General features: G+C 45.9%; 1 protein-coding gene across 5 annotated transcripts in view; it reads right to left on the bottom strand.

Moving 5' to 3' along the window:
- Gne (glucosamine (UDP-N-acetyl)-2-epimerase/N-acetylmannosamine kinase) overlaps positions 1-22,773 on the bottom strand; it is a 48,312-nt gene that overhangs the window by 15,620 nt on the left and 9,919 nt on the right. The window contains exons 1-5 of one of the 5 annotated variants that reach the window (XM_021159948.3): positions 20,300-20,629; positions 14,727-14,932; positions 9,884-10,335; positions 5,332-5,484; positions 2,911-3,123 (exon numbers count right to left, since the gene is read on the bottom strand). In XM_021159948.3, the coding sequence (XP_021015607.1) occupies positions 2,911-3,123; positions 5,332-5,484; positions 9,884-10,335; positions 14,727-14,890 (982 nt within the window). In that variant the 5' untranslated portion in view covers positions 14,891-14,932; positions 20,300-20,629. Of the gene's footprint in view, positions 1-2,910; positions 3,124-5,331; positions 5,485-9,883; positions 10,336-12,967; positions 13,028-14,726; positions 14,933-16,810; positions 16,831-20,299; positions 20,630-22,773 lie in introns of those variants that run through there. The other 4 variants (XM_021159951.3, XM_021159949.3, XM_021159950.3 and 1 more) reach the window with 4 other exon arrangements.

Genomic DNA, 22,773 nt, shown 5'->3' with positions numbered 1-22,773 from the left:
ACGGGTTGGCCCCGAGCTTGTATGTAGCCAAGGACAGCCTTGAACTTCTGACCCTTCTGCCTTTATGTCCCAAGTGCTAGGATTTCAGGTGTGCACCATCATGCCTCAGTGCTGGGGACTGAGGGCGGGACTTCAGGCATTCTGGGTAAGCACCAGGCATTCTGGGTAAGCACCAGGCATGCTGGGTAAGCACCACCAGCTGCCCTATGTCCTGAGCTCCTTAGTCTGGCACTGCAATATCCCAGGGCTGCACACATGGTAAGTGTTTACTCCATTTTTAAACAACAAATCTGAAAGAATTTCCATCTTGGGCTTCTATTTTCCCTAGGAAACAGGAAGCAAAGTAATGATGCAAAGATGATAGAAACAGAGCAGCGAAGAAGGGGTGGGAGGAAGGGTGGCTGGGCTGTGGCGGCTGCGTTGGGGCTAATCTCCATTAATAACATGCGTTTTCCCATTGACTACAGACGCACACTTGCATGCACCCAGCATTTAGAACTTGACTAATACTAATAGTGTGCACAGCTCAGTTGGCATGTGCATTAACAATCTCACTTACACTTTCATTATGCAGGACTGCCATACTCTAAGGACTGACTGAAGCACACCATGCAAGCTCAGAAGACAGACTAGCAAACATGCAAGACACAGTCACTCAGTCTGTTGTAAATAAGGCTAACATCCATAATTAAGGGCCATTTAGCTCAGGCCAGGCATGGTGGAGCACACCTTTACCAGCCTGGTCTACAGAGCAAGACCAGGACAGCCAGGGCTATTACACAGAGAAACCCTGTCTCAAAAACAAACTAACTAACCACTTAGCTCTAATTCATTTTACAAAGCAATAAAAATGCTAGTAGATCTATAAAAGTGGTGATCACATGCCTTACTGTGGATATTATGCTACAACTTGTCGGTCACGTACCTTGCCTACTTGTTCACAAAAGCATGTGGCCAGACGTACCTACAGACCTTAACATCCTATGACAGACGCCTGCTCACCCATGCGCCCTGATGCTCTAGTCACAACAGGTAGGACATGGACACAACCTACAAGTCCTCTGACTGATGAATGGATAAATCATGAAATGTGCAGGGAAACAGATGGGACTGGAAAATACCAAATGAGGTAACTCACACGTAAAGACAGAAAAGCTGTGTGCTCTCTGATTTGCGGATTTAGCTTGGAATAAGCACAGAAGCCAGGAAAGTAGAAAGGGCCCAGGGGAGAGGGGGATGGTATGACCCAGGTTCTGTGGGGGGGGGGGGGGGAAGGGAGATGGGGGGGATGCTTTAGAGTTCTGGAGGGAAAGTAATACAGAGGGAGAGGGAAGAAGAAGAGATAAATAACATCAAGAATGTTTGGGGAAACCCCAGGAAAATGCATAATTGTATAAGATTACTTTAAGTAGAATTATGGCACACAAGGTAATAAAAATGTTGTCTGCCTCCCCCCACCCCTACACACACACACACACACACACACACACACAAAGGGCACAGACTATCTAACAAAACCCCCAGTGCTAAGAATGGGGAACCAGGTTAAGAGCACTGGCTGTTCTTCCAAAGGTCCTGAGTTCAACTCCCAGCAACCACATGGTGGCTCACAACCATCTGCAATAGGATCCAATACCCTCTTCTGGTGTGTCTGAAGACAGCGATAGCGTATGTGTACTCACATGCATAAAATCAATCAATCTTAAAAAGGGGGTGGGGACCTTCCTTTGAATTGTTGGTTAGGGGGTCAAAGGATCCCTAAACAATATAGGCCATTGCCATTGTCCCTGGTTGTGTTCTAGAGCTGGAACACAAAGATTGCTGGATGAGCCAGCACACAGGACACTGGACTTGGCGTGAGCTGGAGCTGACCTAGGAGCCCCCTCCCTGAGGACCAGCTCTCAAAGTATCAGAAGGTGCCATGTGAGCGGCCAAGGGAGAAAAGCAGTTAGCAGTCCTACCTGGCTGTGAAGCCCACAGACCACAGTGACTGCCTGGCAAGTTATCCCAGGGGTGCAATAGTGGCATTTTTCTTGGGGTAACCAGAAGTTGTGCGACTGGACTTCAGGCCACTCACCAGGATGGATTCATAGCTAGTCAGTACTAGCTATGTCAGTAAACTAAGTCAGCTAGCCATAGCTGGAGAGGTCACAGAACCTGCGGGAGAACTTACTACCACCATTCTCCTAAACCAATATAACTTCTAGCTACACTCTCAGTGACTATCCTTACACCCACAGAAACGTGCAGCTCTTACCCCTCGTTAAAGAACCTCCTTTTTACATTCATCTATTACAGATATTCATACCTGCTCCACATGCAGGGACTGAAGTACATCTCTAAAACAACCCTACACTTAAGGCACAGACATGAGTGTAGAAAGATTTGAAAAGGCAGAGGACCAGGACCCCTATTTTAAACAGTGTCTTCTAGACTTGACAGGGAAGTAGTACCCACGAAATCTCAACAATATGGCTGCCTAAACATGACCAGCTGACACAACAGTGTGGATGGGGACTTCACAAGGCCTAACCCCAAACAGGAGACATACAGGCCATCAGTGCTTAGTGAGGGGATAAGCAGGTCTCCTACAGACTATCCTAGCCCAAGTGGTCCACCCTAAACACATGTGCAACAAGCAACAGAAATGGATTCAGTAGGGGTGTGTGTGTGTGAAGCAATAAGAAGTCATGCATTTGAGAAGGAGTTGGGGGGAAACAGGAGGAGTTTGAGAGGGAGGAGGAGTAGACATGTGTGAATGTAAATACATTACTCACATATGAAGTTCTCAAAAAAAAAAGAAAAACAAAACAAAACCAAAAGCCCAGTAAACATAAAGAATGTGGCCAGTGTCCGCCCATCCCAGAGAGAGCAAAGCTGGTCGGCTAAGATACAGGCAAAGGTAGGTACCGGTTTCTCTTCCTATCTGCCTTGTGCCCAGGTTGATCACGGGTGTTCCGAAAGCTCCAACCTCTCGCACGCCGCAGCTGCTATTCCCAATCATGCAGCCAGCGTGGGCGACCAGCTGTATGAACTGGTCAAACGGGACGTGCTTGACTGCACGGAAATTAGGATGATGCTCGATGCCCTTCTTCCGCATCACTCGAACCATCTCCTTGCTGCCTGTGAAGTGATCACATCGCATGATGAAACACAACCGTTTAATCAATGAGACAAAGACATAACTTCTTAGTGATGCGTGCAGCCCTAATCCTCCTACCAGTTACTAGGAAAGCAGTCACGTGGCCATTCATCTTCCCCTGTCTTGTGCTGGGATTTTCATGAGCAGCTCTCTGCATCTCATCCAGAGCTGATACAGTAGCAGGTGGGGGTTTCAATTAGAACTTAGCAAGTAAGTATATTTTGTTTATACCTCTGTATAAACTTTTGGCACAATTAAGAGGCTAAAACAAGCCAGCAGTTTCTAAGCAGGCAGGGCATAGGCTCCATACAGAAGCCGGTTAGAGCGGCTTTGCCTGACTTCGCTCACATTTTCCCAGACCCCCACCTTGGTGAACTAAACTCTAAGGCAATATGGATAGGGTCCAGTACCACAACTGGTATTTTATTGTAAAATGCACCACTTTAAAATACTTTAAAGCTATGAGGAAAAAAAACCAAACAATACTTAATGATCTCCACTCCCTTGTCTTTGTCTTTTTCCACTCTTGTGCGTGGGCGCGCACACACGTGCGTGCATGCAACACTGGCTCTGGTGTCATGTTCACCAGTGGATAGAAGCCGTCCGCCCACCAGAAGCTGTGCGTGTGTCTCTTCTTCTTTTAAACTCTATGTGGCAAGATAGGCAAGTGGGCTCAGGGTCCAATGCCCTGCAAGATGGCAGGCCACTTTCCTAACATACCACCCCCCACCTGCAATTATTGGAGAACATGGCACTCCAGGAGGTCCTGATATTCCAAGGCTCCACTTTGGTGTCAAGCCTAAGCCACATGCACTAATCTACGTCTCCCCCAGAGCCCACCACGGGCAAACTGCAGGCCTACTTGGGCACTAAGCCAGATACTAACAAAGGTCTCTGTTGCTTCATAGACAGCAGAGGCACATGTGGGGACCTGACCTAAGTAATTTTCCTTTAAATTGGAATGCTTTTTTCTTTGAGTCATTGTCCCAAGGGAGCCTTCCCCTCAGCCTCCTAAGTAGCTGTGACTACAGAGTCACACCACACTATCTCAGGGTCCAATTTAATTTTAGCAGAAGGAAATTATCTCTAATTCTAAAGTGAACACATTCAGGAAAGTCACTACAACAGAACACATCATTTGGAGCTAAGCGGATAGATTATAATTACTTAGAACTTAAAGAGTCCAAAAGAACCATAAAGGTTTTGAAATACTGCTATATTGCCTGATCAAAACCTGGCTTGAGTCTTGTTTCTTCAAGCACAAAAGATTCTTCTGGGGCTGGAGAGATGGCTCAGCAGTTAAGAGCACTGACTACTCTTCCAAAGGTCTTGAGTTCGATTCCCAGCAACCACATGATGGCTCACAACCATCTGTAATGGGATCTCTCTGACCTATTCGGTGTGTCCGAAGGTATCAATGGTATACTCATATACATAAAATAAATAAATAGATCTTTTAAAAAAGGAAAGAAAAGATTCTTCTGGAGTAGAAGGTAATGTCTTAGCATTTCAAAGAAAAGGTCTAACTTGTGTTACGAAAAGAACCCAAAGAGTTCTATAGTGAGTAATGTTCACACCAGTATCTGAAAATCACTTAGGGTCAGGCCCTGATTTCACCTCCGTCTTTTATATGTCAGACCCCCATCAGCTTGCCTACGATCTTGGTTAGCCCCAAAGTTCATGGCTCTCAGGTATGTGGTCATACACAGCAGCCTGAAGATGGACTGGCTGGGGACTCCAGATCCAAACTACCTAAGCTAAAGATCACTCTTTGAAGCATAGCTGACATAAATAGGAAAGAAAACAATAATTAATAACAAAGTCATCTTACTGAAGCCAGTGGCATCAATACTTGCCAAAAGACACTCTTCACCCTGACGTCTAAGGTTTACGTCTCACAGGCCTCAGTTTCTTCTCAGTGGACACAGGAGGGAAAAGACTAAATATGAGAGCAAACTGTACACCGGCGAGATCCTTTAAAAGGTATTTATTTCCTACTGTTTCCACTGGACTTGACAAAAATATCAAACATCTTGATCTACAGCAAGATAGGTGACCTTTGACTAGAATGCATTTCTGAAGAGCCTTTAATAATAAGATCCAAGGAAAGGTGACAGGCAAGAAAAGAGGCGACAGAGGTTAAGGTTTGAAAAGGTAGAGGGCGCAATCTCATCTTCAGGCTCCATTACCTGCATCGATATTTGGAAACAGAACTAGGGTCCTCTTGTTAAACGAGATCAGGGCATCCAGTGTTAGCTCAAACATCTTTATGGAATGCTTAATGTCAGTGGTCACGGGATGCTGCAGGGCAACAATGTAATCCTTACATTTTACATCATCGCCTGTTGAAAGAAAGGAACCACAGTGCTTCGTTAGTCAGGACTCTTGTTGGTGCTGCTGCTGTTCGTTTTTGAGGCGGAGTCTCACTATAGAGAGTGTGGCTGGCCTGGAACCCATTTTCAAAGGTGAAGAGGGAGCCAGCTGCTCCCATTATGGCTACCGGGTAACCTCAGTACTGGTACCGTAATCGATAGGGAAATACCATGTCCAGTTCTATCAACCCACAGTCACGCCACGTGGCGCTGTGATGTGAAGAAGCTCATTCCTGACTGGTAAACAGAGGAATGCTGTCAGCCTTCACCCTGGTGGCCAAGGTACTGGTAATCACCCTCACAGTGGTATCCAGGGCACCAATGTCTATGCAGATGATATGCTCCAAAGGATACCAGCTCCTCTTCATTATGTTGTCTACCTATTACCTTGAAAGCATACAGAAAGCAAGACTCCAATCTCTCCTCAGAGGGCGTTCTTTGAAAGGGAGAGGGTCATCTCACCCTAGGAGTCTGGGAATTAAAGCCAGCGCTCACTAATCAGGTAGTGGCTACGTGAGCCCTGAGGGCTGGGATGCTAGCATCCGACACATGGATGGGGAGGGAGGGAGTAAGCAGAGGACTCGGGAAAGACTTCAGCAGTTCCCTCCATGAGAGGTCTCTACTTCTCACAGACCTTCTACTTTGAGTGTAATTTTTTAAACTTTGTTATTATTACTAGTGGGAGGTCGTGGGCATGCTATGGCATGCACAGGGTGACTTTCAGTTAGTTCCCTTCCACCATTTAGGTCCCAGAAACCAAACTCAGGCTTGGGTCAGGTGTCTTACCAGCTAAGCCATCTCACCCCCCTGGACTGTTTGGTTTTGTTTTGACACAGGGTCTCCTGTGTTCAGGCTAGCTTTGCACTCAATATAGCCAAAGAGAACCTTGAATTCCTCCCAAGTGCTAGGATTACAGGCATGTGGCACTGTACCTGGCTAGGGGCTGTTTGCTTGTTTGCCAGTTTGTTTTTGAGGCAGGGTCTCACTATGTAGTGGTGGCTGACCTGGAACACATTTCCCTTTCAAAGAAAGCCCTCTTTCTTCTGAGAAAGAAAGCTCAAGCCACTGAAACAAAACTATCTATTCCTGGCATTGAAGTCTGATATTTACTTTGTGATGTCTCTCACTTTTCAGAGTTTAATCTATCTTTTTGACCTTGCTAATATTTCATTGGGATCATATTAATGTTCAGGTTATAAAGCTGTATGTTGTAAGTGACCTGTTCAACTTATTTTCCTATAAGCACAGTGAAAACAAGAGAAGCCGTTAGCGGAGAAGTAAAACGTGGTATTTGTACAAAATGCATTGTTACCAGATTGACAGTTCTGTTCACTGTCTTGTGTTTTCTTCTTCCCTGGTTTAAAAAACAAAACAAGGGGCTGGGTGTCGTGTGCACACTTGTAAGCCCCACACGTGTGAAGATGGGGCAGGAATGCCACAAGTTCAAGATTAGCCTGGGCCGTGCAATGAATGCAAGGATAGCCAGAGCTATAGAGCAAAGCTCTGTTTAAAAATAAATAAATATAAAACTAAAAATCCAGGTTTTGCTCTTTCTATAATGGTCAAATAGGGCTCAAAGTCTGAATTACAATCTTAACGCACTGTTTCTTCATTTAAAAAATTAGCATTCTTTTGTGGGCATGATGTGGGGTGGTGTGCATGTACTGCATACACATGGGGGTCAGAGGGCAATTGTGTGGACTCCGTTCTCTTCCCAGCTTTATATGGGCTGTCAGGAAGGCTCTGTCAGGAGGCCACAGACTTTACCACTGAGCTTGCTCTCTCCCTGGCCCGCAACTCTCACTTTCTAACTGTCACTTTTTACTCATTGCTGTTTTTCAGTGGTGTATTTTTATAATAGTGCAAAAGCTGATGGCGTGACCAGGGTGGAGTGAGGAGCGTGGCCTCAAACCCCATGAGACGGAGAGGAGAGACACACGCGGGCCCACCAGCACTATCACCTACCCAAGGACAGGCGTGTAAGAAGGGATTAGCTTAACCATGAGACAGCCCAACCCCTTTCCTGCTTTAGTATGCCTACATTAAGAACAGAGCTAATTTGGGCCTGTCAAGAGGCTCAGTGGAGAATGTGCCTCTGCTGGCCCTGACGACTGGAGCCTGAGCTCGGGGCCCACGAGGTGAGGGGGCTGACTCCCACAGTGTCCTTTGACCTCTCGGTATACTGTGGCACACACGCACATAGACACACACAAAATAAGCTTAAAAATAGACAAAAGAAACACTTTATTTCTTTGGTTATGCAATTACCAATTTCCATTCTTTAACTTCATTGTTCAACAGATCTGTTTCCCATAAAAAGTTCTAAATAGACCATTATTCCTTATCTCCCAACACAGTATTTTCACTGTAGATTTGGTTTTCTGCTTTGTTTTGTTTTCACTGTATAGCACTGGCTTTCCTGGAACTCACTCTGTAGACCAGGCTGGCCTCGAACTCAGAGACCGTGTGTTGATATTAAAGGTGTGAGCCACCACTGTCCGGCAGGGTTATTATTCTTACTATTAAGTAACTTTTCAGACTTGAAGGCTTATTTATGAAGACCACAGAATCCAGTACCACACCTGCCACTGTGTAATAACCAATGCCCCTTAAACTGCTTGGCGTAAGCATGAGGACCAGGGTTCAGATCCCTAGGACCCATATTTAAAACAAAAACGAAAACAACAAAAAAACAAACAAAACCCCGCAGGTTTGATTCAGGCATGGTGGCACACACCTTTCATCCTAGGACTTGGAAAGGAAGTAGGGCAAGGAGGAGCTCCGTGAGTTCAAGGCTGGCCTAGTTTATATAGCAAATTCCAGGCCAGGTAGGGCTGCACAGGAAACCCTGCCTCAAAAGCAAAACAAAACCAAAAACAACCAAAGCCTGAAAAACCCAAAACTAAAAAAGCAGGTAGTGTTTGCCCGTTATCGCAGCTGCAGCTGCGGGAAGACAAGAAACTCAGGGGCGGGTGTGGGTTGCCCAGCCAGTTTGGCCAAATCAGCAGCTGCAGTTTCAGTGAGAGTCCATGTTTCAAATCATAAGCAATAGAGAAAAACACTGAGTGTAACCTCTGGCCTCCACACACACGTGCACACTTGCATGAGCATATACCACATGCACACACACAGGGAAAACAACAACTGTCCATTATAATAAAAAATCAAAGGCAGAAAACATCAAAGTACCCTAACCTCACATTGGAAAAGAATATATAAAGAACTAGGTTTACACACTTTCTAGCCTTCCCACTATAGCTTGTACAGAAATGACATCATATTACACAATGTTATAGCTTACACCCAACCTATACGCCTGTGTACACATGTGCACGCCTATGTACATGTGGAGGTCAGGGGGCAACACTGGCTGTCTTCTTCAATTGTACTCCACCTTATTCCTGAGACAGTCTCTCTTACCAAATCAGGAGCTTACCAATTAAGCTAGATGGCCGGGACAAGGGCGCAGCACCACAGCTGGCTTTTTTATGTGTGTTCTTAGAGATCCGACTCAGGTCTTCATGCTTGTAAGCCAAACCTCTGACCCAGTGAGTCATCTCCTTGTCCTTTTCCCCATTTGTTGACAAAGTAAGAGCTGTGCCCATGGACAGGTATGGTATCTATCGTGTGTGTGCAATCCTAGCACTTAGGAAGTAGATGCAGGAGGGAAAAAAAGATGTTGATGATGGGGGAGGGCTGGAGAGATGGCACAGCAGTTAAGATCTCTGACTGCTCTTCCAGATGTCCTGAGTTCAATTCCCAGCAACCACAGAGTGGCTCACAACCATCTGTAATGGGATCTGATGCCCATTTCTGGTGTGTCTGAAGATAGCGACAGTGTAGTCATATATATTAAAATAATTAATTAATTAAGGAAAGAAAAGAAAAACAAAACAAAACAAACAAAACCAGCAGAAGGCCATCGGGTTAGGTGCTCACGTCTGCTGACCTGAGTTCAACCCCTAGGTCACACTGTGGAAGAACACACTGACTTAGGGCTGTCCTTAGACCTCTGTATATATGCACATCATGATTTGAACACATACACATGTGCAAATGCACACACAATAATAAAATTAATTTTTAAGAACTACCCGTATGAATATCATTTACTAAAATACTAAAGTATTTTAAATACTTAAGGAGTAAAAGCACTCCATGTACAACATTTAAAATTCAATCCAGCATGTCTATTTTATAGATAAACTTGGAGGTAAATATACAATGCAAGGCAAGAACTATGACGTAAAAGTCTTAGCTCTCTGGCTGCTAATAAAATACTGTGTCCATGTGTTTCCAGAGAGATTGAAATATGCCCAATACTTTGTGGCAAAACAACCATTAACCTGAATAAAGTTTGGATACATACCTAGCCACATCCGAATGATGCTCATATAGTCTTTGTTCTTGGCTGAGAGCAGTTTGTCATAGGAAGGGCAGCCTGCCAACAGGATGCGGTCGTGGTCCTCGCACATGGAGATCAGGTGCTGCTCTGCACTTCTGGTGCAGCACACATGGTAGTGAGCCAGTTTTGTTATGGCATGTCTGATAGAGTCATCAATGGTCCCGCTGACCTCTCCTCCTTCAATGTGAAGGATGCGGATGTTCATCAAGGCGGCAGACGTAGCCAGAGCAAGGGCGTCAAATCGGTCTCCGTGAACAATCATGATGTCGGGCTTCAGGCGATTGAGGACGTCCGGTAGCTTCACGAGCGCCAGGCCTACCGACTCTACCATGGCCGCTTCATCTTCCCCTCTAACAATCGTGTGAAGCCTGGTGTTAATGTCAAAGTCATCTTGCTCGATCATGCGGTATGTGTTTCTAAACAGGAGCAACAAGACGGGACACCATGTTCTTATATAAGAAAGCAACAATGCTAACCCTGAAGTGAGATACTTGCTTACATTCTTCTTGCTGAAACAAGTAGTTACTTTGAAGTATAAGCTGTAAATAGTGAGCAAAGACCATAACTGCATTTATTCAGGATTCACATTGTCACATAAAAAGCCAGTGGCTGTCGCTCAGATCAAGAGAAAGTCTTCCCTGGAACGCTCAGCTGTGTGGCTCCGGGGCAGCACCAGGAGGGGGGAATTTTCTTTTGAGGGCAGAACGAAGTTCAACTTTTAATAATGGTCAGGCCTTTTACTTTTTTATTACTCATCTGCTTTTTTTTTTTTTTTCAAGAATCAATTGGCATCTTAATAGGGGGGAAAGTTTCCAAAACACAGGGGTTTGGGTTTTTTTTAGAGAATTAATTAATTAATAAAACAAAAAGCAGGGTACCAGGATGCCTGGTATGGCAGTATACTATACATTTCTTTTAACTTTTAAAATGATTTCTTTAGTTAGTATGCAAGAAAGCAATGGGGTCACCATGACACTTTACACACAACATCATTATACTGTGTTCTTATGCTACCTCCACCCCCACTCCTTGGTAGTCCCTTCTGCTTTCACATCACACGGAGTCTACGGCCCTCTCCTGTCCCCTCTCTTCGGCCTACCGTCTACTCTCATATCTGTGCATATAACAAATACATGCTTATATATTAATTCAAATCTATGTTCTATATGGGAAAGGAAACAGGCCGTCTGTCTTTTCAAACCTGGCTCATTTTACTTTATGTAATTCTCGGCAGTTCCCTCCATTTTTCTGAGTCATAGCTTCATTTTTTTATGGCTGGATAAAATGACACTGTGTATCTGAGCCGCATTTCCTTCAGCCATCCCTCTGCTGGTCAGCACCCAGACTGGCTCCACACCTTGGCTGTTGTGTACCGTGTGTACATGTGTGCTATGATAAGCAGGGGTATGCACGAGCCTGTAATGTGCTGACCAGATTCTTTTGAGAAGTACAGCAGCAAACATTTCTACTTGCCTTTCTGTGATCGAGTGAGGGATAGTTTCCCATGTCCCCACACCCGTGTGTTTGTGTGTGTGTGTGTGTGTGTGTGTGTGTGTGTGTGTGTGTGAAAGAGAGAGAGAGAGAGAGAGCGAGCCCAGGGCCTCCTAAGTAAGTACCAATGCTAAGTAAGTACCACACTATATCGTGAGCCCTAGTTTTATTTTTCATTTTGAGATAAGGTCTCACTAAGATGTCTAAGCAAGCCTGAACTTAACATCCTCCTACATAAGCTTGAGAGTCGGCGGGATTATAGGCCTGCAGCACTCCAGTCATCCAGTATTTAAAATTACTTTTATAGAGCTTTTAAGGGGTAACTGGGAGAAATAAGCTCATACGAGCTCTTCTGACACTCCTACAAACTGCACTTGTTTTTCTAATTTGAGTTGAATATTTACTCCTAATATCTCCCAGTAATGGCAGCACTACAGGCTGTAAACTTACTTCTTATGGTGGGAGAAAGTGATCCACAGAGCATCCCTTTAGCTCTGTAGTCTGTTATGTATGTTATGACTTATCCATAGGTCAGTTTCCACACTAGCACTAGGTTCTGGGCTGGCAGGGGCTTCATTCGCTTCATTTACTCTCACATTCAACTCTGGACAATGTTTTTAGATTTGCTAATTTTCTTTCACGTGTGTGAGTCTTCTGCCTGAGTGCCTGTCTCACATGTGTGAGCGGTGCCCGGTGCCTGAGTCTGGGTTCTCTCCAAGGGCGACAAGCGCTCCTAACTGCTGAGTCATGGTGCCAGCTCCCCATTCAAGTCTTAGAGAGTATAAGAATGCCAACTGAAAACAACCCTGAGAGGAAGTCCTTATAATTCCACTGTAAATCAAAAGTGTCACAAACTGAAACTGCATTCGGGCACTTTTGGAAGTCCACACCTGCCTGCTATCACAACGTTTGGAAAGCAGAAGCAGGAGGCCTGCTGTGAGCTGGGACAGGCCTGGTCCACACCAGCTTTAAGCCAGGCATGCTACATAATGAGCATCTCAAGGCAAACAGACACAGCAAAAAGAAACTGCAGTCTATACGCCTATTCTACCAGACACCATGGCTTAGAAACAGCCTGGCAGAATGGTCAGGTGAGCTGGGTGTGCCTCAGCACCCTGAGTTATTACTGCATACTACTAGCCCAGGAAAAATCCAAATTCAAACTCTAACGCACAGTGTCTACTGAATTCCTATCCCTTCAGCTTAATTATAATAAAGCTAAAATATCCTTAAACTGAACCGACATAAATCTGGGACTGTGCAAGTTGAAATAGAAAGCAGCTTATTTTTGTGGCTGATTTATTGTCGTTTTAAAGATGTTATCCCGTGAGTGGGTACAGGCACCGTGTGTGTGTGTGTGTGTGTGTGTGTGTGTGTGCGCGCACACACTCGTTCGCACGCACTGTCCCCTCCCACCCTGTGTAGGCCCCAGGAGTCAAACTCAGGTCATCAGGCTTTAGAGGAGCCGTCTCCCCAGCCAGCCCACACTGTTCCAGTGTCTTGTGAAAGTAAGTTATACAAAGCAGGCATAGGAATGTGTACCTAAGTCCCACCTACTTGGGAATGGAGGCAGACGGCAGTTAAGTCCTAGACTTGGGAATCAGTCAGCAACAAAACCTGAGGAAAACAAAAGGCCAGCATGGTGATCCATCCCCCTACTTGGGAGGCAGAGACAGGAGGATCACCGCAAGTTCAAGTCTAGCCTGGGCTACCTAGTAATTTCCAGGTTAGCCTAAGCTACATAGATAGATTCTGTGTATAAATTAATTAATTTATTTATTAAACAAAAATGAGCTAGGCATGGTGACACATGTCTGTAATTTCAGAACAAGGTCATTCTTGGCTACATACAGAGTTTGATGCCTGTCTGGGCTAAAAGAAACCGTCTCACAAATTGAAACAAAAATCTCCCTAAAACGAAAACTAAAAAAAAATAAAATAAAATCTGTAAAATGTATTCTCATAGTTTAAGCCTGAGAAGGTACAAGAAGGTGATGTGAAGTCCCTCACAGTCTTGTCTGCACGTTATTCAGCTCCTCCTCGCGTTAGAAGGTACCAAGCACGCACTACCCCTTAGTACTAGCTGGGTTTCCTACTCTCAGTCTCACCAGCAAATACTACCTTTCGACCTCAGGTGCTGCGGCTACCTCCCCTTCCTGGAGCGCCTCCTTCCTGCCAGCCTTCCTGCCTACTGAGACTTTCACCTCCAGCTCGCACTATGTCCTACCAATCAAGTGCACTGTCTTAGGAAGCCAGAATTCATTTCAAGTGGAAAAGAAGACTGTCCATGGGAGCTCCCATAAGCTTGCTCCCTGCTCCTCACTGTCCTCTCACAGCAGGCTGCCACGTGGAGACTGGAGACAGGCGGAGGTCTGCTTACTGTTCTCCATGTGCAGCCGCGCAGCTCCAGCAGTCTTTGGAGGCTGCAAGGCCATTTCACACCACAAGGGCGCACTAGATGCACACGGAGGGCAGAGCCAAGGCTCCTTTCTGGTTTCTCCATGCAGGGCTCTCTCAGATTACCCTTCAGTTTTCAAATAGCCCCTGCATATGGTGCAAACCTTAATGTCACACCCATAATACCAATGATCTTGGTAACAGGACATTTTAATTTGCCTCAAAATAGGTTAGATTTTTGTATATCTTGTTTCATTTATACTATACATGCAATTAACCTGTAAACCAGTGTTGGTTTCTGTTGTTTGTTTGTTTGGAGACAGGGTCTTACTGTGAAGCCCTTTACTGGACTAAAACTCACTAAGTAGTCTGGGCAGGCCTCAAACTCAAAGCAATCCTCCTGCCTCTGCTTCTCAAGTAGACATGCACCACTACACTCATTGCCCTCGAAACTCACTAGACACATTGGGGTGAAGTAAAGGGTGCTAGTGGTGAAGCACGTGTTTAGCATGCTTGAGGCTTTGGGCTCAAACCCCAACACCAAAATTATGCCTTGAAGCCATGTTATTATAGTCCAACTTATATATATATATATATGTACATATATATACACACAACACACACACGTATATATACACACACACACACACACATTTATGGTATTTCTTCTGAGTGCAGTAATGTTTCCACTGTTGGTTATCAAGTATCTACTAAACAGCATCACTGTGACAGGCTTCACTGCCATGTTGGTTTCACGCAATTTTGTAACTGAAGCCGCCAACTCTGGGATGCTTCCCAAGTTCTCCGAGGTTCACAGAGACTAGGGAGGAACTATCTGACAGGAGGTCCACAAGCCTACCAAACCCAAGCTCCCCAGGGCACACCATCGCGGGGAAAAGCAAGGAAGCACTCGGCTCACCCATAGTCGTCAATCAGGTGGGAGCCGAGCACCACCACGTCCAGCTCGAAGAACTCAGGCTCCGTCTTGATGCCGAACATGATCGGGGCCAGTTTGGAGTAGTCAGCTCGGTTGCAGGTGGCCACGCAAACCCGGAGCTTTCGGTTGTTCCCGTTCTTCTCCATGGCCTGCTTCTTTGTACTCGAGAGTTTCTTAAAATAGAGTTCCTAATGATACAAAAAATAAGTTCTTGTTTATAACTGGAATTACCACTAGGTAGAAAAGCGGCGTTTTCAGTTGCTTGGCTTGTAACCTTTGTTCCCCTGTGCCGCTCTGCATAACACTCTTGTTGGTGTGTGATGATGAAATTCCAGCAGGCTGACCTAGCTCCACCCCTTTCTCTCACTGGCACACCAAAACACAATGTTCTTTCAAAGGATAAATAAATATCAGCTCTTTGATTATTAGTTTAAAACTGTGTACTAGAAATTAAAAAAAAATACTTAGTATACCCGCAAGTGAGCCCAGCAAAGTTGACTGTTAGAAAGCCTGGGTAGATGCCTCCCACGTGCTGGGATTAAAGGTGTGCCCCACCACTGCCTCCCGCCCAACCCCCAAGTTCACATCTTTAAAGAGCATGTCTTTGCCCTCACACTTCCCAGTCCCTTGGGAAGATAAGGATGCTTAGGAAAGTCGGCCTCTAAGACCCCACCTGTACCAGCATGCTGGGCCTCGAGGTCGACTCCAAATGCCCACATACGGCTCTGCCAGGCATCCCCAAGCCACCTGGAAGCCAACTTCCCAACCTGAACTGATTTTCTGCTGCAAACCTGTTTTTCCATTTGTTCTCTAACTCAGTTAGGGACCACTCATCCAAATGCCCTGATACCTTACTGCTTCCATTCCTCACCAGTCCCTCCTAAGCCCTGTTAATCACCCTTGAGTGTTCAGTCTGTCTCATCCTCTGACCCCCACCAGCCTTTCCCTTAAAGCAGTCTCTCGTCTTGAGTCTGAGACCGTGGTCAGTGGTGGGTCTGCCTCTAGTCCTGCCTTCTCCCACAGACTTTTAAAGTAACGCTCCCAACTTCACAGATCTGATTGTCACACCAACCAGCATGCCTCACGAATGGGATAGAATCCAAACTGCTAATCTGGACCTCACCCAGTCTTTTAAACCTCTCTCTCTCCTACTTTACCAACTGTCAAAGCTTCGGCATATGAGAAAGCCTGTGGACTCACTAGTGGCTCTATGCCATTCATAGATCTAAGCACCTCTGCCGAAAACTTCCTCTTGCCTGGACTCCTACTCAGGCTCCAAAAGTCAGCCAAGTGTCACCTCTTCTGGAAAGGTTCACATAAACCCCAGGTCCTTCTCACCCCATCCCTTACGGACACCACCTTCCTCTTGGCACTGAGGCCCTACCACATACACAAAAACCCTTTAGTGTAACTAACTCCTCTGCTCACCTATCTTCCTGTCCACCCTCATGCCACACCCTTCATCCACAAAGTCAAAAATTAGAACAAGAGATGCTTGGTCTTTGTGGAATTTGTCTCTACTTGTCACATGCCATGTAATCCCAGAACTCAGAAGGCTGGGCTGAAGGCTCTGAAGCTCTTGAGTTGACAGTCAGTCTAGTGAGGCATGACATGAGGAAGGGGAGGGGAGGGGAGGGGAGGGGAGGGGAGGGGAGGGGAGGGGAGGGGAGGGGAGGGGAGGGGAGGGGAGGGTTTTGTTCTATGGAACACTTTAAAAGTCCCATTAGTGATGCTAAGGTTTTTCTCACGGACTCTGAGCTTACTGCTTAGGTTTGAGGAAGTACATCAATATTCGGAACTTGAATTAAGAATCCAGACAGCCTTGGTGAGACTGTGATAGGAGTCGTACTGTCCTCTGAGGCTCACTAGAGAAGCCCTTCGGGAGACTTCTGCAGTGAGTACCTCATCTAAAACAACTAACTGTTCCTGTCCTTCAGTGTGGAGCTCCCCGACCATGCAAACTCCCAGCATGAAGCACAATACCAGTAAAGGCCGATTCTGCCCAATCAAAGGCTCTGGTAAGTTGCCAAATGAGTATCCTGCAAAGAGGCCAAAGCACTACTCACGCTTTAAAAACAAAACTATTCTTTCATATCCGCCGTCTTAAGTGCTCTTGCACAGAATCCTCCCTCCACTGACCAACTGTGGGCTGGCTGAACTGTTGGTGCCGTTTAATTCGCTGGGTGAGGCAAAGCAAATGATTGGCAGCTGGTCGGTTTCTATTTCTTTTTCACAACAGTGAACTTTCTATCTGCTGGTGGTTTGTGTTTGCCGGGTTATGCTGAACTATTCTAACCCAAGTAAATCAGCGGTATAAACTATAAAAACACAAGTGTCCTTTTTAATTTTTTTTAAGTCAAAGCTTTTTAGGAAAATAAATAAATCTTAGAACCTTTTAAGGAGAACTACTTATTTTTAAAAAAGTATTTATTTTTATTATTTAATCCTTTTTTTTTTAACAGTTCAGACTTCATACCCTTCCTGGTCTGCCCCCAGGCCACTCCCCATCCCATACCTCCTCTCCGCTAAGAGGAGTATTTCTTGAATTTTAAAAACTAGTTATTTCAGAGGAAGAGGAGGGTGGATCTGGGGGGAGCGGGAGGGAAAACTGCCCCTGGAATGTAATGTCTGAGAGAATAAAAACATTTAAAAAATAAAAATATATACACACAACTAATTATTTCAAACTAGATATGGTGTGGCACACCTTTAATCCCAGCACTTAGGAGGCAGAGGCAGGCAGATCTCTAGGAGTTCCAGACCAGCCTGGTCTACATGCAAGTTCCAGGCCAGCCAGAGTCCTGTAGAAAGACCCTGTTCCAGTAAATAAATAAGCAGATGAAGAAGTCACCACACACCTAAGAACAGAGTGTGCCAGGCTGAGCTCTCAGCCACGCGGCTCTTCCTAGTGGCTCCGGTCAGTCAGCCACGTGGCTCTTCCTAGTGGCTCTCGGCACCAGTTTGGTTTCCTTTACTTTCTTTTCTTTTCCATTTTCTCTCCTCTCCTTATCCTCACCATTTGTTATTTGGGCTTATTTATGGGTTTTTGGTTTTGTTCTTCTGTTTTGTTTTGCTTTTTGAGTTCTATGTAGCCCTCCCTGGCTGGCCCAGCCTGACACTCATTACATAACAACCCAACTCAACAATCCTCTTGTCTAAGCCTCCAGAATGCAGGAATTATAGGAATGCACCATCTTTATTTATAAATATATATGTGTGTGATGTGTATTATGCAATTGAAAACATTTTACAAACTGTTGCTACATTCTTTATTCTTTAAATATTATGTTTCTGAATTAAATAGGAACATTGAAAAATTTAAAGGCAATGGAAATATCAAACCAAAGGTACAATATCAGTTTTACGATAAGTGAAGGGCTATGAGAGCCATGAAAGTACTCTCTCAGTACTCTCTCAGTACTCTCTCAGTACTGAAGGAACAGTACTTCCTGAGTCTTCGGCTGCCTGGGGCTCTGCACAGAAAACGGAGACAGGCACGGAGAACAGTCTCTCTCTTGACTTGGGAACTGACACTGGGGAAGGGGGCCCAAGACACACAGACCCCAACCATTGTGCTTTCACAAACAGGAGCAACAAAAATCAGAAACTTGACCAAATTGTTATTTGTTCTGCGTGAAATATTCCTAAAGGGACTTTTGTTTTGTATTTTTTGAGACAGGGTCTCTCTACATAGCCTTAGCTGTCCTGGGATTTCTTTTTCCCCACAGACCATGCTGGCCTCAAAATCCCTGCCTCTGCTTCCTGAGTGCAGGGATTAAAGCCTTGAACCACTCAAGACACATTTTATGGAGCAGATAGTGAGCAGCATCTTCATGGTCACTATGAGATGCAGAATGTGACAGAGCGGACTTAAACCATTTGAAGGGAATTTAGGTTTCATAAAGCACAAGGCAAAGCAATTAAAACTTGCTTCTTTACATAGTGGAATGTTAACCAAAAATGAAAATTGATCAACTGTATCTATATTTGCCAGTGGATACTGTGTATCCCCATACAAAAGTCTGAGGTCTCAAACACTGCAAAATGCAAACGGCTTTATTCACGGGAGCCAGTGAAATGGCTGGCTGAGTGGGTAAAAGCGGAGGCAAGTTCCAGCATCAGGCCACTGGAGAGTCAGAAATGGGGTTCAGACAGTCAAGGAGCACAGGGGCACGCTTCTGTAAGATTTGGTATGAGTGACAGGAACACAACAGCAAACACTCAAGCAAACAAAACAGCAGAAAGGAAAGGCCGCCCAGGGCAAATGCTTGGACCGGAGGACCAGACAATTAGGGAAATGGGAGAACGCAGGGGTCTTATAAAATGCCCAACCCAGAGTCCACCTGCCAGAACTCCCAAGTCCGGGGGCCCATCCCATCCCACCAGGAGCTGTCAGCTTGCTTCAATAGAGCTTTTTACTTCACTTTCTCTGCCTTTGAGTCGTCTATCAATTCTATGCCTGTCTCACACACAGAACCACCTCACCAGCACTCCGCTAAGCTTTCACCTTCTTGGAGACAGGCTCTCTGTGGTCTTCCCGCCCCCTCGCAAGGTCCCAAGGCTTCCGGATTGCTGGGATTACAGCTGCTCGAATTATAGGACAGGTTTTTCTGGGTTCGGAGCACCCAAACTCAAGTCAAGTTTGAAGCGCCACACCAGCTGCTGCTGCTAACTCCCCAGCTCCGAGAAATGGCAATGCTCACAAACTACATTCAACTCAATTGTGCTTTTTATAAAAAAGCTGCAAAAGGATAAGTGAATGTCCCAACCACGAGAAAGTATAAGCAAACTTGTGCAAGCAGTCACCAGCAGAGAAACAACAGTAAAGTAAACGTTTGCTAAGTGCTTCCTCCAGCACTGGGCTAACACGGCGTTAGACGCGTTATTCAATTCTCATTTTCTCTACTATACAGACAGGGACACTGAGGTGTAGAAAAAAAAATCCACTTGATCTAAATCACAGTTAGTTAATGACTGATAGAACTTCAATTCAAATCCAAGTCTAGATGACCCTCCTACACGCAGGTCACTGCCGCACACACCCTCTACCTTGTGAGTATATTCCACAAACATCCACGGGTGCAAACCTTTCCGGAGAACTTGAGACACTCCTTTCTTTCACTCAGAGCGGATGGAACTCACCGCAATAAAAAGGGAAGGGCTGCACAGAGTTCTCAGAACCCTGCTGCCCAGCTATAATAATTCAGTTTGATGTTCCTTCAGAGCTCCCACAGTCTGGCTAAACCATTATCTTTACGGTTAAACCATTCCCCGCCGCCACACCACTCCTATCGAGATGCAAAGCCGATCTATCCCTTGCTCTAACAATTTTACAAGCCTGTTCAAGGACGGATATAAACGTCTATCAAATTTCCAAGGACGCCGTGAGTCCAGACGGTCAGAATTGGGCAAGCCTCCAAGACGTCCCTCGATGCAAACCCTCTCCCCACCTAGGCAGTGCTGGATCCCTGCAGCTATCTCACGCCTCCGCCCAGGGACCCAGGGCCGTGCCGCCTGCTGCGAGCACGGATGGGCTGGAGCCTGGCCAGGCCTACCTCTGCAAGCCCCGGTCCCCATTCACCCGCACGCTGAGCCTGACAGCTCCGGGATCCCACACCGGAGCAACGCACCGGGCGGGAGAGGCGCCCTGCCGCGCAGAACCCGGACGCCCAGCGCGAGGCCCACAGCTGCAGCAGAGGTGCCGGAGCCTGGCACGATGCTCGTGAGTCACCGACTGACTCGTGGCCTCCGCCGGGTTAGTTCCCTCCGGCGCCACCTCGGCACTTGGCAGGCTCGCGTCCAGCGGGTCCACAGGGCAGGCCCCGGCAAGCGCACCCCGTGGCTTCCGCTACCCGGCGCCGCTCGACGACTCGGCGCTCGACCCAGCCCCAGCCATTGCTTCTGCATTCGCAACGCACACCCCAGCTCCCGCGGAGCGCTGAACGGTCGATCGCTCCGGCTCCGCCTGCAACCGGTCCCAGCCCCTCCTTGGCGTATTTCTGTTGGTCAGTCGTGTGGCGCACCTTCCGCTGTCGTGTCGCCTCTGGTAGTGGCATCCACTCAGTTTGCTGACCCTTATTCTCGCCTGAGGGTATTCTCTCCTCTGGCAGAGCCCACAGTTAAGCCCGAGGTCTTCCACGAGATGGTTGTTTTAGCTTTGCACCCAAGCTGAGAGCCATCTCGTGGACCAAACTCCAAGGCAACCAACTCAGTGCCCGTAGTCCTAGAGTGCATCCTGGAATTTAAGCTTTGCCACCCCTGCCACGAGGCTCTGGCTGAGTGCAGCGTGACAATACACATACTAGTCAGCTCTGAGTTGCCTGTCACTCCAGGGATCTAGGCAATTCTATTACCGAATTTGGGCCTCACAGTTTGTGCCCTAGAAGCCAAATTCTGTGTCACCTGTCCTCCATAAGTTAATGAGAACAAACAAAGTTACTAGTAAAAAAAAAAAAAAAAAAAAAAAAAAAGCACAAAACGGAGGTTAAATCAACGTAGCCATGTTGGGAAGAGGGACAAAGATATCAAAAGACATATCCCCTGGGTCCATTTTGGGACCTCAGATTTTAGGTTAAAATATATAGAGTTCGAGATGTGCACATCTAAGCGGTCCAGGTCAAGCTGTAGCCCACCTGTCACTGTCTGGACTCTAACTTCCCCAGCAAAGTGGCAGTAACAAATTATCAGTCCCGTGTGAAGTCTCTTTTCAGCACCAGAATTCGGTCTTTTCCTTCTCTGAGTATGAGATTCTTGGGGGAAATTTCAGGGTTTTTTTGAGTCCATAGTTTCAATAGTCTGATAGATTGAGATACTCAGACATCTCTAGAATATCTGCTAGACTAATTGCAGATCCAAGACCCAGGAAGGTGGGGAGGGCCCTGTGCTGCTAGCTCCTGATGAAGGTTGGTTCTGTTTTTTTTTTTTTTTTAAGATTTTATTTTAGCTTATTTTTATCATGTATACGGGGCTGGGGGGGGGCAAGAGGATGTGTACACATTAGAGTGCACATGTCAAAGTCCAGAAGAGGGTAACAGATACCCTGGAGCTGGAGTTAGAGGTGGTGGTGAACCTCCTGACATGGGTGACATTGCCCACAGCTAGGTGCAAGAGAATGAGAAGCTAGACAGTATTCTGAACAACTCAGCTGCACCTGTGTCTCAAACAACAACAAAAAGTCACAAGTGAAACTTTCAAATCTACTTTTTTAGGTTTTTGGTTTTTTTTTTTTTTTTTGAGACAGGATCTTACACTGTACCTAGCAGAAACTGGCAGGGGATTGACTGTGTAGCCCAGACTGGTCTCAAGCCATGTCAGTCCTCCTGCCTCAGCTTCCATTGGGGGTTCTTGCTATAAGCTAAATGTGAACCCCATCAGACTTTTACAGCTTGTGGTCTATCTCAGTCAAGGATGAAGCTCTGGTTTGCATGGTATTAGTGTAGCCATGTTGGATCCTGCAAGGGTCACCTCATCATGAAAGGACAGACAATGAGTGGTTTTGTACACTGAGGTGACATTGTCTACCTTTCTGTCTGAGATCAGCAACCATCGATTTGTAAGTTGACCAAGTCACCATTCATGTATGCTCTGATAACACATCAATTTCCAACGCATTTCACATCATACATTTTTTTCTAAATACCATCTGAGCTGCTGGGTAGAGAATGGATTTGAATGGATTTGCTAGGAGTCGAGAGTTGGTTCCAGTGAAAATTCCACTGAAATAGATATGCAATTCATCTGGATGTAAAACTCATGAGACTTATTATTGACGGGTTATGAGTAAGAAATAAAGGGTGACTATATTTATAGCTTCCTAGCACTGATAGCAAAGCGCTATTGCTCTTTTATCTTCTGTACCTTCCGCTTCCAGAGGTTGGGGTGAGCACAGAATTTGGGGGAACCAACATACAGGCAGTAGCAGAGTATCTGCTCTTTGGAGGCTGAAGGAGAGAAGTCATTTCCTCACCCTTTCCTCGTGGAGTCTGACGACACTCCTTGGCTTGTGAATATTCTCACAGCAAGACTTCCT

Source organism: Mus caroli, unplaced genomic scaffold, assembly GCF_978045245.1.
Source record: "Mus caroli unplaced genomic scaffold, Mus_caroli_1 scaffold_6, whole genome shotgun sequence".
In the NCBI taxonomy this organism is placed as follows: Eukaryota; Metazoa; Chordata; class Mammalia; order Rodentia; family Muridae; genus Mus; species Mus caroli.
Note: the sequence above shows the minus strand (reverse complement) of the source record. Positions and strands in the feature narration are given on the sequence as shown.